This window comes from Antechinus flavipes, chromosome 1 (genome assembly GCF_016432865.1).
Source record: "Antechinus flavipes isolate AdamAnt ecotype Samford, QLD, Australia chromosome 1, AdamAnt_v2, whole genome shotgun sequence".
Taxonomy (NCBI): domain Eukaryota; kingdom Metazoa; phylum Chordata; class Mammalia; order Dasyuromorphia; family Dasyuridae; genus Antechinus; species Antechinus flavipes.
In genome coordinates this window covers 423804920-423818699 of record NC_067398.1, presented here as the reverse complement: position 1 = coordinate 423818699, position 13780 = coordinate 423804920, and the positions used below count along the sequence as shown (strand labels likewise).

The 13780-nt window shown below is 35.4% G+C and overlaps 1 protein-coding gene and 1 pseudogene across 1 annotated transcript; one reads left to right on the top strand and one right to left on the bottom strand.

Moving 5' to 3' along the window:
* Positions 1–3932: 3932 nt before the first annotated feature.
* Positions 3933–5635, bottom strand: LOC127543662 (general transcription factor IIF subunit 1-like). Its single transcript, XM_051969887.1, is given in 2 exon segments — positions 3933–4911; positions 4913–5635. Coding segments are annotated over 2 exon segments (1566 nt in total). The 3' UTR covers positions 3933–4068.
* A 4282-nt stretch (positions 5636–9917) lies between these two features.
* Positions 9918–13780, top strand: part of LOC127546337 (ribonuclease H1-like) — a 118589-nt pseudogene continuing 114726 nt past the window's right edge.

Here is a 13780-nt window from a genome sequence, read left to right as displayed (position 1 = left end):
AGCAGTTACACCCAAAGAAAGAACACTGTTCAGTTCTGCAAACATATATTGTATCTAGGATATACTGTTACATATCTAACATATATAGAACTGCTTGCCATCTAGGGGAGGGGGTGGAGGGAGAGAGGGGAAAAATCGGAACAGAAATGAGTGCAAGGGATAATGTTGTAAAAAAAATTACCCTGGCATGGATTCTGTCAATATAAAGTTATTATTAAATAAAATAAAATATCAAAAAAAACCCATATATTAATATCACAGTATTCCTACATCCCCTCCAAAATTCATCATCATTTTTTTCCCTGTCATCTTAGCCAATCTGACAGGTGTGCAAAACCTCAGTGTTATCTAAATTTGCATTTCTCTGATCAAAGGTGATTTAGAACATTTTACATGACTAGAGATGGTTTTAATTTCTTCATGTGAAAATTATCTGTTGAAATTCTCCAACCATTTATCAATTGGAGGGTATTTTAAGCATTTATCTATATATTTTAGAAGTGAGACCTTTATCATAACCCTTGAATGTAAACTTTTTTCCCCAGTTTATTGTTTCCCTTGTAATATTTTCTGCATTGATTTTGCTTGCACTAAAACTTTTTAACTTTATATAATCAAAACTATCCATTTTGTATTCCATACAATACTCTAGTTCTTCTTTGGTCACAAATGTGTTCCTTCTCCACAGATCTGAGAGAGAAACTGTCATTTGTTCTTCTAATTTGCTTATAATATCACTCTTTATGTCTAAATCATCAAGCCATTTCAACCTCATTTTGGTATAGTGTGTTAGGTGTGAATCAATGCCTAGTTTATATCACACTTATTACCAATTTTCCCTAGCAATTTTTGTCAACTAGTGAGTTCTTATCCTGAAACTTGGGTCTTTGGGTTTATCAAATGCTACATTAACTATTTTTTTTTCTTGTGAACCTAACCTATTCCACTGATCAATGACTCTTTTTCTTAACCAATACAATATGTTTTTTATTGACTGCTGATTTATTATGGAGTTTTGACCATTTCCCTTTGTATTTTTTTCTCATTAATCCCCTTGGTACTTTGACCTTCTGTTCTTCCAGCTGAATTTTGTTATTATTTTTTCTAATTCTATAAAGTACTTCTTTAATATTTTATTGATATCATTAAGACTATTTCAAAAGTATCAGCTTACTTTTAGCTCTGTGTTTGCTATATTGACTCAGCTGTAGCCCTCAGCAACCTGCTCCCAAATAAACAATTTTTAATTTAATAAAATTATTGGATGCTCACAGTTTGAGATGCACTGCATTGTATGCACTTTTAATTCTTAATTTTTTTTTTACTTTGTTCCAGAATATTCTATATCCAAAAAAACTTCATCCAACCTTGGAAGGCACCCTATATACTGCTGATCCTTCTCTTTTATATTGTTTTCAAACATTGGAATATAAGCCCTTAAAGGGTAGGATTTTTCTGCTATATAAGAGCAGCACACATTTAGGGTTAGGGTTAGGGTCTTAACCCTAAATAGAATTCTGGGTCTGGAAAAAGGAAAATCTGGCTTCAAATAGTTACTAATATTGCATGATACTAAAGACACAACTTCTGTCAATCTCAGTTTCTTTAACTGAAAAAGGGGGATTAATAATAATAGTAGCAGTAATAGTAATAATAATAACACTTACCTTAAGGAATTATTGTGAAGCTGAAATGCCTCACATAGAGCACTTAGAATAGTATCTGACAAATTTGCAGGTGCTTAATAAATGTTCCCTTTCCCTTTTCTCACGTTTGCATGTATTTGCATTCCCAGTTCTTAGCAGAGTGATTTAGTACTTACTAAGCTCTTAAAGATTTTTTAGGAGGGTTATAAGTTGTGTGTAAGCTTTACACTATGATACAAGAACTCTAAGCAAGAATGCTCCTTCACTGTAAGTAAATATTTAATCTTTATATTCCTTTATATTCCTAGAAATTACTTTGGTGTAACCAATCAATACATTATTAATTAATAATTAATTAATATATGTTGATTAATAGAGCTGTAAGGGACTTTAGAGACCAATGATTCTATCCATATCTTTTATACATAAACTACATAGTTATTAGTATGTTATTAGCTAATTAGACTATAGGCTACCAAAGGGCAGAGATTTTTTTTTTCCTTTTCCTTGTATCCCTAGATAATTTTCTTTTCCATATTTCTCTTTCTCTAAGTCTCTTGCATCTCTTCCAACTGAATAATATGATATCAAAAATTAAGATCTGGAAGAGATCATAGACATAAACAAAATAGTTTTGTCTCCCACTATCTTGAAAAAAATAATTTTCTTTTCCATATTTCTCTCTCTCTCTAAGTCTCTTGCATCTCTTCCAACTGAATAATATGATATCAAAGATTAAGATCTGGAAGAGATCATAGACATAAACAAAATAATTGTTTTGTCCCCCACTATCTTGAAAAGAGAGAGAGAAATATGGAAAAGAAAATTATTTTCTTTAAGATAGTGGGGGACAAAACAATTATTTTTCCTTTGATGGCCTGATATTTAGCTCACTGAGACTTTTATCTTCTGGTTCTAAAATAATAATAATAATAATAAGTCTCTTGCATCTCTTCCAACTGAATAATATGACATCAAAGATTAAGATCTGGAAGAGATCATAGACATAAACAAAATAATTGTTTTGTCCCCCACTATCTTGAAAAGAGAGAGAGAAATATGGAAAAGAAAATTATTTTTTTCAAGATAGTGGGGGACAAAACAATTATTTTTCCTTTGATGGCCTGATATTTAGCTCACTGAGACTTTTATCTTCTGGGTCTAAAAAAAAAAAATTAAATCTCTTGCATCTCTTCCAACTGAATAACATGATATCAAAGATTAAGATCTGGAAGAGATAATAGACTAGATCTAAGAGCCACATCCCCTCAGAATGATTGATAAATCGGGATTTCAAAGTGTCGTTCGTCACATTCTTGTAATAATTTGAGTATCAAGAGCTTTCCCCACAATTTAGTGAAGAAAATAAAAAGCTTATTATTGTCTTTCCATAGGTACTTTTATGAATACAATTGACTTGTACTAGGTGATGTCAGACCTGGAATTTAATCACAGATCTCACTAAATCCAAATCCAGACTTTGGTGGAGTATTAAACCTTCTTTAGTAGAATCAATGCTATAAACCTCAATTCTGAAACTTTATATCACATTTTAAATAGAATTACATTATGGTGGCTAACTAATTTCATGCCTTTTTTTGAAAAAAATAAATTTATCAAAATCTCTAACTGGGCACAGAATCATCCTACATAGACATAGACATATAAGATATGTATCTATCTTATATCAAATTATATCAAAGTCTCTATCAATGGAGATAATGGAGACCTTCTTTCATGCTTAGAAATGACAACATTTAAGTACCAATTGAAAATGCTGTTTTTCAATGATTAGAGATAATTCATCATGAATCACTAAAAAAAAAAAAAAAAAAAAAAAAAAAACAGGAAAAAACAAAACAAAACAAAACAAAACGAAATGACCAGCAGGATGAATACAGAGAGGACTGGCGAGACTTACATGAACTGATGCTAAGTGAAATGAGCAGAACCAGGAGATCATTATACACTTCGACAACGATATTGTATGAGGACATATTTTGATGGAAGTGGATTTCTTTGACAAAGAGACCTAACTAAGTTTCAATTGATAAATGACGGACATAAGCAGCTACACCCAAAGAACGAACACTGGGAAACAAATGTGAACTATCTGCATTTTAGTTTTTCTTCCCGGGTTATTTATACCTTCTGAATCCAATTCTCCCTATGCAACAAGAGAACTGTTCGGTTCTGCAAACATATATTGTATCTAGGATATACTGCAACATATCCAACATATAAAGGACTGCTTGCCATCTAGGGGAGGGGGTGGAGGGAGGGAGGGAGAAAAAAAATCGGAAAAGAAACGAATGCAAGGAATAATGTTGTCATTATAAAGTAATCATTAAATAAAAAAAAAAAACGGAATCCTGGAATCCTGTTTTTTTTTTTTTTTTTTTTTTTTAAGGCCAAGCAGCTTTTATTGCCCCTTGAGGGAGAGGTGCATCTTGTCATTGATCATCTTGCGCTCCGGGTTGAGGCGCTTCAAGATCTGGGCCAGCACTTTGACTGTCTGGTCGCTGCTGAGCCCCGTCTTCTTGGTCTGGAACTTCTTCAGCAGGTCCTTGGTGGTCATGGGCTTTCGGGTCAGGTAGCGCCTGACCGCGTCCTCTGTCAACTGCACATCACCACTGCTGGGCGTGGACTTGCCGGACTGAGGCTGGGGGGTGGATTTCCCCGAGATGCTCTGGGGCCCGGCATCCAGCCTCGGGCGCTTGGCGGCGGGCGGACCACTGGGTCCCGTCTGCCGCTTCCCTTGCTCCAGCTTGCTGGCGGCTGCCCGCAGGGTGGAGGACGTGCTGCCGCTGTCCACGCTGTGAGTGCTCGGGCGGCTGTTGCCCCTGGAGCTGCTGCCTAAGGCCTTCTGCTCCCTCTTGGGGGGAGTCTTCTTCTTGGTCAGGAAGAGGGCCGAGGACACCTGGTTATCTATGTCGCTCTCCTCGGAGGTGTCCGACTCTTCCCTGTTGTCTCCTTTCCTCCTCTTCTTCTCCTGTGGGTTGGGGGCCTTCTTATCTTCTTCCTCCTTCTCCTCCTCCGCGGGGGGCTTCTCCTCCTCACTCTCCTCACTGCTTTCGCTTTTCTCATCAATGCCTTTAGGGCCCTCCTCCTCCTGCTGGACCACCTTGGTTTTCCCTACTGCCTCCTCCTCAGAGCTGCTGGAGCCATCTGACGTGTAGTCCACCTCCTGGCCCTCAAAGTCCCCATCATCGCTGTCCTCAAAGGCCTCATCATCAGAGCCCTTCTTCTTCTTCTTCTTCTTCTTGCCCCCCCCTGGAGGGAGCCGCCTTCTTCTTGCTTTTGGGGACCTTCTCTCCCTCCTCCCCACTGCTGGTGCTGTCATCAGAGCTCATCTCCAGGTCGTGGATGCGAAGCTCACTGGGCTTCTTCCGGCTCTTCTTCTCTTTATGCTCATCTTCATCCTCATCGTGGTCCTGGTCCTTCAGCCGCCGCTGCTGCATGATGCTGAAGTGGTTCAGGACTTTGTTCCTCCTCTCCCATTCCTCCTCGGCCTCCTCGGCGGTGAGCGTCCGGTGCCGCGCCAGAGGAGTGAAGTGGTACCAGTTGTGCACGGGGAAGGCTTCCAGGGCCCCGTCGGGGCACTGTTTGAAGATGTAGTACTAGGCGTTTTCTGTCACCCCACCCCTCTTCATTCCCTTGAACCTTCTGCCTGTTTTGCCATTGACGTTAAGTATCCAGGACTGGTCTTCAGCTTTGAAAGCCTTGGGAATGATGCCATACTTCTTCCTCCTGGCCTCATCCCGGAGCTTCCGGTTAAACTCACTGCCAGCCCCAGATTCTGGCATCTCTTCCTCCTGATAGAGCTTCTTGTAGCTCAGATCCCGTTCCATCTTGGCCTGATGCCAAGTGGAGACGTTGACTTTGTCAGCTGCATTGAAAGCCATAATATTGTACCTCTTGAGGTTGTTCTTAGGAACTCGAACAACATACTCAGTCACAGTCGGACTGCTGGTCCCCAAGGTCGTCATGGCCAGTACCGAGTAGCGCAGTGAACAGCCTGAATGAAGGAGATCCGTAGGTTTCCGACAACCAGACGCACAGCTCCACACCAAACCGGCTTAGACTGGTGGGACTGACGCTCAGGTCTCAGCTATATAACCAGCCAGATGCGGAAGTGTTAACTCATCCCTCGCCGGGGGTGTTAACTCATCCCTAGCCGAGGTGTTAACTCATCTCTCCCCGAGGGTGTTAACTCATCCCTAGCCGAGGTGTTAACTCATCCCTCTCTGAAAGCTCAGTCTGAACCTGGAACACTTTAAGCAATTTTCCATGATGTCTTTTTTATAGACCATATTTTGGCAGCATAGATAGATGTCATCGGTTGTAAGTGGAGAATGTAACAGAGTAATAATAATGCCATAGGAAGGTTGGGGAAAGTTTCAAGTTATGTCAAGTTAAAACTTTTGTAGAAAATCACTTTGATAGACGCTATCAAAGTCCCAAACATTTCAGATCCTGACATGTAAAAAAAATGGGAAAACTGTAATTTCAGACAAAAAAATGGATTGAGGGTAAAGTGAAGAACATATTTTCTTAGTTATATATTCCTTACAAACTCAAATATTTCATATGTTTAGAAAGAAAGGTAATGAATTAAATGAAAAGATGCATCTTTAACATTATTGTTAGGGAAGAATTATCTCAGATCTACATGATAAACATACTATTGCCATTGCTAATTAAGGAAAAAATAGTAGACTAGAAAAAATACTAGGCAGGGAAATTTGCTTGAGGAAGTCAGGCTTGTTAGAATTAAGATGTGATAAAATATTTTTTAGAAATCACATGGATTTTAATGTCTAGAGGACTCAGTTTGTATTCAGGAAGGTCTAGGTTTAATAATAAATAAATTGGAAGAGCATAGGATAGTTTACCTCTCGGGCTTGTGGAAGAGGAAGAAATTTATGACCAAAGAAGAACTAGAGATCATTATTGATCACAAAATAGAAAAAAATTGACTATATCAAATTGAAAAGTTTTTGTACAAACAAAACTAATGCAGACAAGATTAAAAGGGAAGCAATAAACTGGGAAAACATTTTTACAGTAAAAGTTTCTGATAAAGGCCTCATTTCCAAAATATATAGAGAATTGACTCTAATTTATAAGAAATCAAGCCATTCTTCAATTCATAAATCATCAAAGGATATGAACAATTTTCAGATGAAGAAATTGAAGCTATTTCTAGCCATATGAAAAGATGCTCCAAGTCATCATTAATCAGAGAAATGCAAATTAAGACAACTCTGAGATATCAATACACACCTATCAGATTGGCTAGAATGACAGGGAAAGATAATGCGGAAAGTTAGAGGGGATGTGGGAAAAGTAGGACACTAATACATTGTTGGTGGAATTGTGAATACATACAGCCATTCTGGAGAGCAATTTGGAACTATGCTCAAAAAGTTATCAAACTGTGCATACAGTTTGACCCAGAAATGTTACTACTGGGCTTATATCCCAAAGAGATTTTAAAGAAGGAAAAGGAGTCTGTACGTGCAAGAATGTTCATGGCATCCCTCTTTGTAGTGGCCAGAAACTGGAAACTGAGTGGATGTCCATCAATTGGAGAATGGCTGACTAAATTGTGGTATATGAATGTTATGGAATATTATTGTTCTTTAAGAAATGACTAACAGGATGATTTCAGAAAGGCCTGGAGAGACTTCCATGAATTGATGCTGAGTGAAATGAGCAGGACCAGAAGATTATTATTTACTTCAACAACAATACTATATGTATATGATGATCAATTCTGATGAACGTGGCCCACTTCAACAATAAGATGAACCAAACAATGGTACTGAATCAGCTACACCCAGGGAAAGAACTCTGGAAGATGACTATGTACCACTACATTGAATTCCCAATCCCTTTATTTTTGTCTGCCTGCATTTTTGATTTCCTTCACAGGTTAATTGTACACTATTTCAAAGTCCAACTCTTTTTATACAGCAAAATAACTGTTTGGACATGAATACATATATTGTATTTAACTTATACTTTAACATATTTAACATGTATTGGTCCACCTGCCATCTGGGGGAAGGGGTTAGGGGAAGGAGGGAAAAAGTTGGAACAAAAGGATTTTCAACTTTCAATGCTAAAAAATTATCTATGTTTATATTTGTAAATAAAAAAGTATAATAATAAAAAGAAGAATAGTAATCCCAGTGAATAAAATGAAGATTGGGGACATGCAGTTTAATAGGATGTATTGGTGTCAGGGGTATCCATAAGTAATCTTGAATTAGCAAGAAGAACCAATTGTTAAATTTTCAGTTTGAAAATTGGCATCTTAGAGATGATCAAAGACTATAAATCAATTATTGGTATCATTATCATTATTATTAGACCTAAGATTTTAATAAAGAAGATTAACCCTAAAACATGTGTTATATGTATTTTTGTGTGGTAGAGGTTATTGTCAATGATTCACCAGCACACTCCTGGGTGAGAGAATTTTGAATTGGAATAAGTTAAGAGTAAGTGTGGTTGTATTAGAGGAAAACAAACAGGATGAAATGTAATTTGTCTTCTTACCCTTTTATTGGCTGATCACGTACCATTTCTTTGGAGACAGTCATTATAAAGTGCCTCCTTGGAATTTATATCCTACTACATCCAGACAAAAAATGGACAATATTGTAATTTTTGCATAATAGTGTGAAGAAGACACTTCTATGAAATATTTCTTCAATTATTTAGCTTTTCTCTTATTGCTATAAATTTCTGGTATGTATTCATATATGAATTGTGTTAATGATGAAATATCTTTGGATTTTTCTGTAAATCCAACCCAGTTAGAGAGATTTTTTTTTTAAAGTATAAGCAATATAACTAATGTTTAGAGATTTTTTTCCTCCAAAACTCATTTATGAAGTTCTTTAGTGTTCACTTTTATGTGTGTCTCTGTGTGTTTATTTTTTTTTTCATGATTTACATTTACTATGCAAAATGTATATATTTTATTAAATTATGTACCATAGGTATTATTTGTTCTTTATATATTTGAGAGAGTTCACTTATAAATACAATAGGATCAGAACTTATTTTTTCTTTTTATAATTTCTGTGCTCATTCTGAGATTGATATTTAGAAAACATAATTCTGGTTTTCTAAAAACTGGCAATTTGTATTACTTCAAGGAAACATATAAATATTTACAAAAATATAAAGTTTGGTAATCATATAATTGGTTATACTATTTTCCATAAATTTTACCCTTTCTTGCTGAATCAATTGTGAAATGTGTCTTTTCAATTTTTATCTTAGTAATTCAATTTCTGTAATTCACAATTTTATCATATTATCTAATTCATTAATTTTATCATAATTTTAATGAGTATCTTCATTTTAATACCACAAATACAACTTGTTTTATTTTGAATTTTCTTTTGAAATTCCTATTTTTTTTACTGATGTCAGGATTGGACTTTTTAGTTTCTTGGGGGAGGGTTGTCAATTCATTTGTGTTTTCTTACTTTAATGAAGCATAACTGCTCCTTAAACTATGTAATTATATCCTCATTTAGTGTGTATTATTTTTATAATAGATATTAATTTTTTTCTGTTTCATACTGATATTTTGGAATATTAGTTCTTTATTTCACTATGTATTTTTGATATCTCCTTATTGATTAGCATTTTTTTAAAAATTACATCTATAGAGTTTTATTTGAGGTTTCCTTATTTCTTGATTTATGTATTTTTTTTAAAACTCAGAAACGATCAGTTTTTATGTCTGATAATATGCCAAAATTGAATGTACTTCTTCATGTTCCCATTTAATAATTCTCAAAAGTCATTTTCAATGACTATTCTGATACCTATTTGCAAATTTCTTATCTTTATGCTATTTTTATCTGTCTGAAAATCATCCATAATGATGAATAATATAAAAGTAAAGAGTCATTTTATAGAGTTTTTGTTGTTCATTACTTTCAGTCATGTGTGACTCTTCATAATGCCATTTTTTTTTTTGGTTGTTGTTTTGTTTTGTTTTTTAAGATTCTGGAATAGTGGGAGGGAAAACCAAGGTTATGGAGTAAAGGTAGGAACTTGCCCAATGTTTCCCTCAAACTGCTCCAAATTCCTTTAAATAATGACTCTAAACAAATTTTAGTGCATCAGAAAACCCCCAGACATGGAGTAGAACATTTTCCAGCTGAAGGAAACTTAGAAGCTCATATAGTAAAGCTCTGTGTCACCAGGATGGGAGTCTAGTATGCAGTCCTCTTGTAGAGCATGCTGGAGCAGCTCCAGCCCCAGCCCAGTCAGGACCTGGGCCAGATCTCTGAATTAGTGACAGTTCTGGTAGCTTCCAGCAGACACACCAAACAGAAGTTGGAAAGTCAGCAGAAAAGATCTGTGGAACTAGAGTGGGATCCCAGAGCACAATACAGCACAAGGCCCACCTCTGACCAGAACCCAGAGGGTGGGACCTCTGAATGAGCAGCAGTGATGGAGATTTTTGGATCTCAGCCAGGGGACATGAGAAAGGACTTAGAAGATTGATGGAGAGGTGGAGAGGTGAAAGTCTGGTGTGCAGTCCCAGGGTAGCCCAGGGCAACAGATCCTTGACCAGCTCATTAAATCTTACAGGTACAATGGGGTAGGGACATATCTAACAGCTCCAGGGCAGATAAGAGTGATTTTGGTCAAATTCCTAGAAGGATTTCTGAAAATAGCTGCACAAAATCCTCTACTATTGAAAGTTAGTGGGTGACAAGATCAAAACACACTCAGAAGATGATAACAAAGCCAAAGCTCCTACATCCAAAGCCCACAATGAGGAGAAGAATACCTTAAAAATAAATTTGGCCAATTGGAAGAGGAGGCACAAAAGCTCACTAAGGAAAATAATTCCTTAAAAAATAGAATTGAGCAAATGAAAGCTAATGGCTTTATGAGAAATCTAGATACAATAAAGCAAAACAAACAAACAAAAACAAATAAAAGAAAAAAATGTAAAATATCTCATTGGAAAACAAATGACCTGGAAATAATTCCAGGAGAGATTATTTTAAAATTATTGGTCTACTATTAAGTCATGATTAAAAAAAAAGCTTGGACAGCATTTTTCAAGAAATTATTAAGGAAAACTGTTCTGATATTTTAGAATTAGAGAGTAAAATAGAAATTGAAAGAATCTGCCAATTACCTTCTGGAAGATATCCCAAAATAAAAACTCCCAGTAATATTCTACCCAAATTCCAGAACTCTCAGGTCAAGAAGAAAATAATAACAAACATCCAGAAAGAAACAATTCAAGTATAGTGAGGCCAGTCAGAATAAACCAAGATTTATTAGCTTCTGACTGGAGAACATAGAATACAAAATTCCAGAGTGCAATGGAACTAGGATTGCAAGCAAGAATCACCTATTCAGCAAAACAGAATAATCCTTCCTAGAAAAAAATGATTTTCAAGCATTTGTGATGAAAAGACCAGGTCTGATGGAAAATTTGATTTTCAAATACAGAACTCTGGAGGAGCATAAGGAGATAACTAGGAAAGTGATATCATAAGAAAATTAATAAAGTTTATCTCTTTACTTTCCTACATGGGAGGATAATACTTAAAAGTCATTAGAATGTTCTCATTATTATGGTGGTTAGAAGGAGTATATATAGATATAGAGCACAAGTATGAGTTGAATATGAAGTGATAATATCTTTTAAAAAATGATGAAATAAAGAAGTGAGTGAGGAATGTACTGGGAGAAATGGCAAAGCAGAAGTGGAATGGTACAAATTATCTGTTATAAAAAAAGAAGCAAGAAGTAGCTTTTACATTTAAGTGGAAGAGGGGGAGAAGCTGGTGAGTTGGTGAACTTTACTCTCATCAGAATTGGCTCAAAGAGAAAATAAGATATATACTCATTAGGGGTATAGAAACCTATATTACCCTGTAGAAAAATAGGAGGGAAATGGGACATGGGACGGGGGAGAAGGATGATAAAAGAGAGGACACATTGGGGAAGGGAGTAGTCAGTAGCAAAACACTTTTGAGGAGGAACAGGATGAAAGGAAAGAGAGAGAATAAATGGGGTGGAATACAATTAGCAATAGTAATTGTAAAAAAAAAAAATTCAAAGCAAGTTGATGTCATGGCATTGTTCTCTGGGAATTGATGATCCAGGTGCTCTCAGGGGAAAAAAAAAAAACAAACCTGGAAAATACTCCATAAACAAAATGAAATATACTATATATTGTAACAGCAATGTTTATGAATGACCAGTTATAAAGGACTTTGTTATTCTTAGTACTATAATCATCCATGACAACTCTGAAGGATTTATGAAGAAAATTCCTATCTAGATCCAGAGAAGGAACTGATGTGTCTTAACATAAACCAAAGCATTCTCTATTTTTCTTTGTTCCTCTCTTTATTTTTAACATAATTTTTCTTGAAGATTTTTATTTTCATTACAATAGAAGATTTATGTTTTATTTCACAACTTGACTTTAATGGAAATGTTGTGCATAACTTCACATGTGGTTTCTTATTTGTGGGTGGGGATAAGGGAGAGAACCTAGAACTCAAAAATCTTAAAAACAATGTAAAAAAATTGTTTTGAATGTTACTGGGGTAAATATCAAACTAATTAATTAATTTAAAAAAAAGATACTGCAGTAATTTGATTTTCTTCTCCAACTTATTTTACAGGTGAGGGATTGAACCAAACAAGGCTAAGTGACTTGCTTAGGATTATACACCTGGTAAGTGTGTGAGACCACTTCTTGACTTCAGATTCAGCAGTCTGTCCACTAAGCTACTTATCTGTTCATCCCATAGAGTTAGAATATATAATAAAATTTATATGGAGGAAGTAAAATGTAAATATCTCAGAGAAATAATTGTGGGGCTAGGAGTAAGACAGAAGGAGAACTAGTCATACCAAATCTAAAACAATAGTATAATGGAATAATTATTGAAATAATTTAATAGTGGTTAAAAAATAGAGAGATTAATGATTGCAAGCATCTAAGTACTTTACCCAAGAGTAATGGCAGTGTCATAAGATAAAAGGGAAATGTACTTGAGAGATGTTAAGGTAAAATTGACAAGCCTTGTCAGGTGATTAAACATGGGAAATGAGCATCAGTGAGTATTCTAGGATAACAACTAAATTTTGGGCATAGATAACTAGGAAAATGGTAGTACCTACCAAATAATAAGAAAGTATAGAAGAAGGAAGGTTTTAGGGAAAAGATAATATAGTCATTTTGAGACATATTGAATTTGAGATAATTATAAGACATCCAGTTTGTGATACCATATCTCTAAGGCAGTTGTAGATACAAAACTGGAGGTCAACACCAAGGTTAAGGCTAGATAAATAAATTTGAGAATTACCAGTACATAGGTGATCATTAAATTCATGGAAACTAATGAGATAACTAGATACAAAATATATATGGAGGATGGAAGAGAGCCCAGGATGGTATCCTGGGGGACTATGTTATTAGTAATTGTTATCTGAATTAAGATCCAACAAAAGAGACTGAGAAGCAATGGTCAGATAAATAAGTGGAGAACCTAAGAGAATTAATTTCCATCCCCGCCTTTTTTTTTTTTTTTTTTTAAGAAAAAGAGACTGGAAAGAGAGAAGATATATGCTCAGTACAAGTGATTTTATCCAATCTGTTTCAGTTTTTCTGCCCCTTTTCCTTTTCCTTTTTCCAGCACCTAATCTTACTCTCATCATTCCTTCCTTTCCAGTTGAATTGCAGAGAGAAATAGAAAGCAAAACCATAATCATTGGTTGAAGTCTATATTTCAGTTTTAGACATATGATACCATAAGATAAACAAGAAAAAATAATTAGAGATCCACCTACAATTTTAGGGAACGATTTATCTCTGGCAGCAAAGTATTACAAGGGATAGAGCACTGGACCCTGAAGTCATAAAGACCTGAATTCAAATTTAGTTTTAGACACTTTGAAGCTATGCGATCCTGGATTATGTCCATATTTTAGAGACCACTGCTCATATTATAAAGGAAATCCCATTGCTAAATAAAGACTCTGAAGCTGTAGTATCATTCTCCTAAGTCCAAGACTGGTATAATTTAAAGTATTAATATGTATAGTGTTTTTCCCCT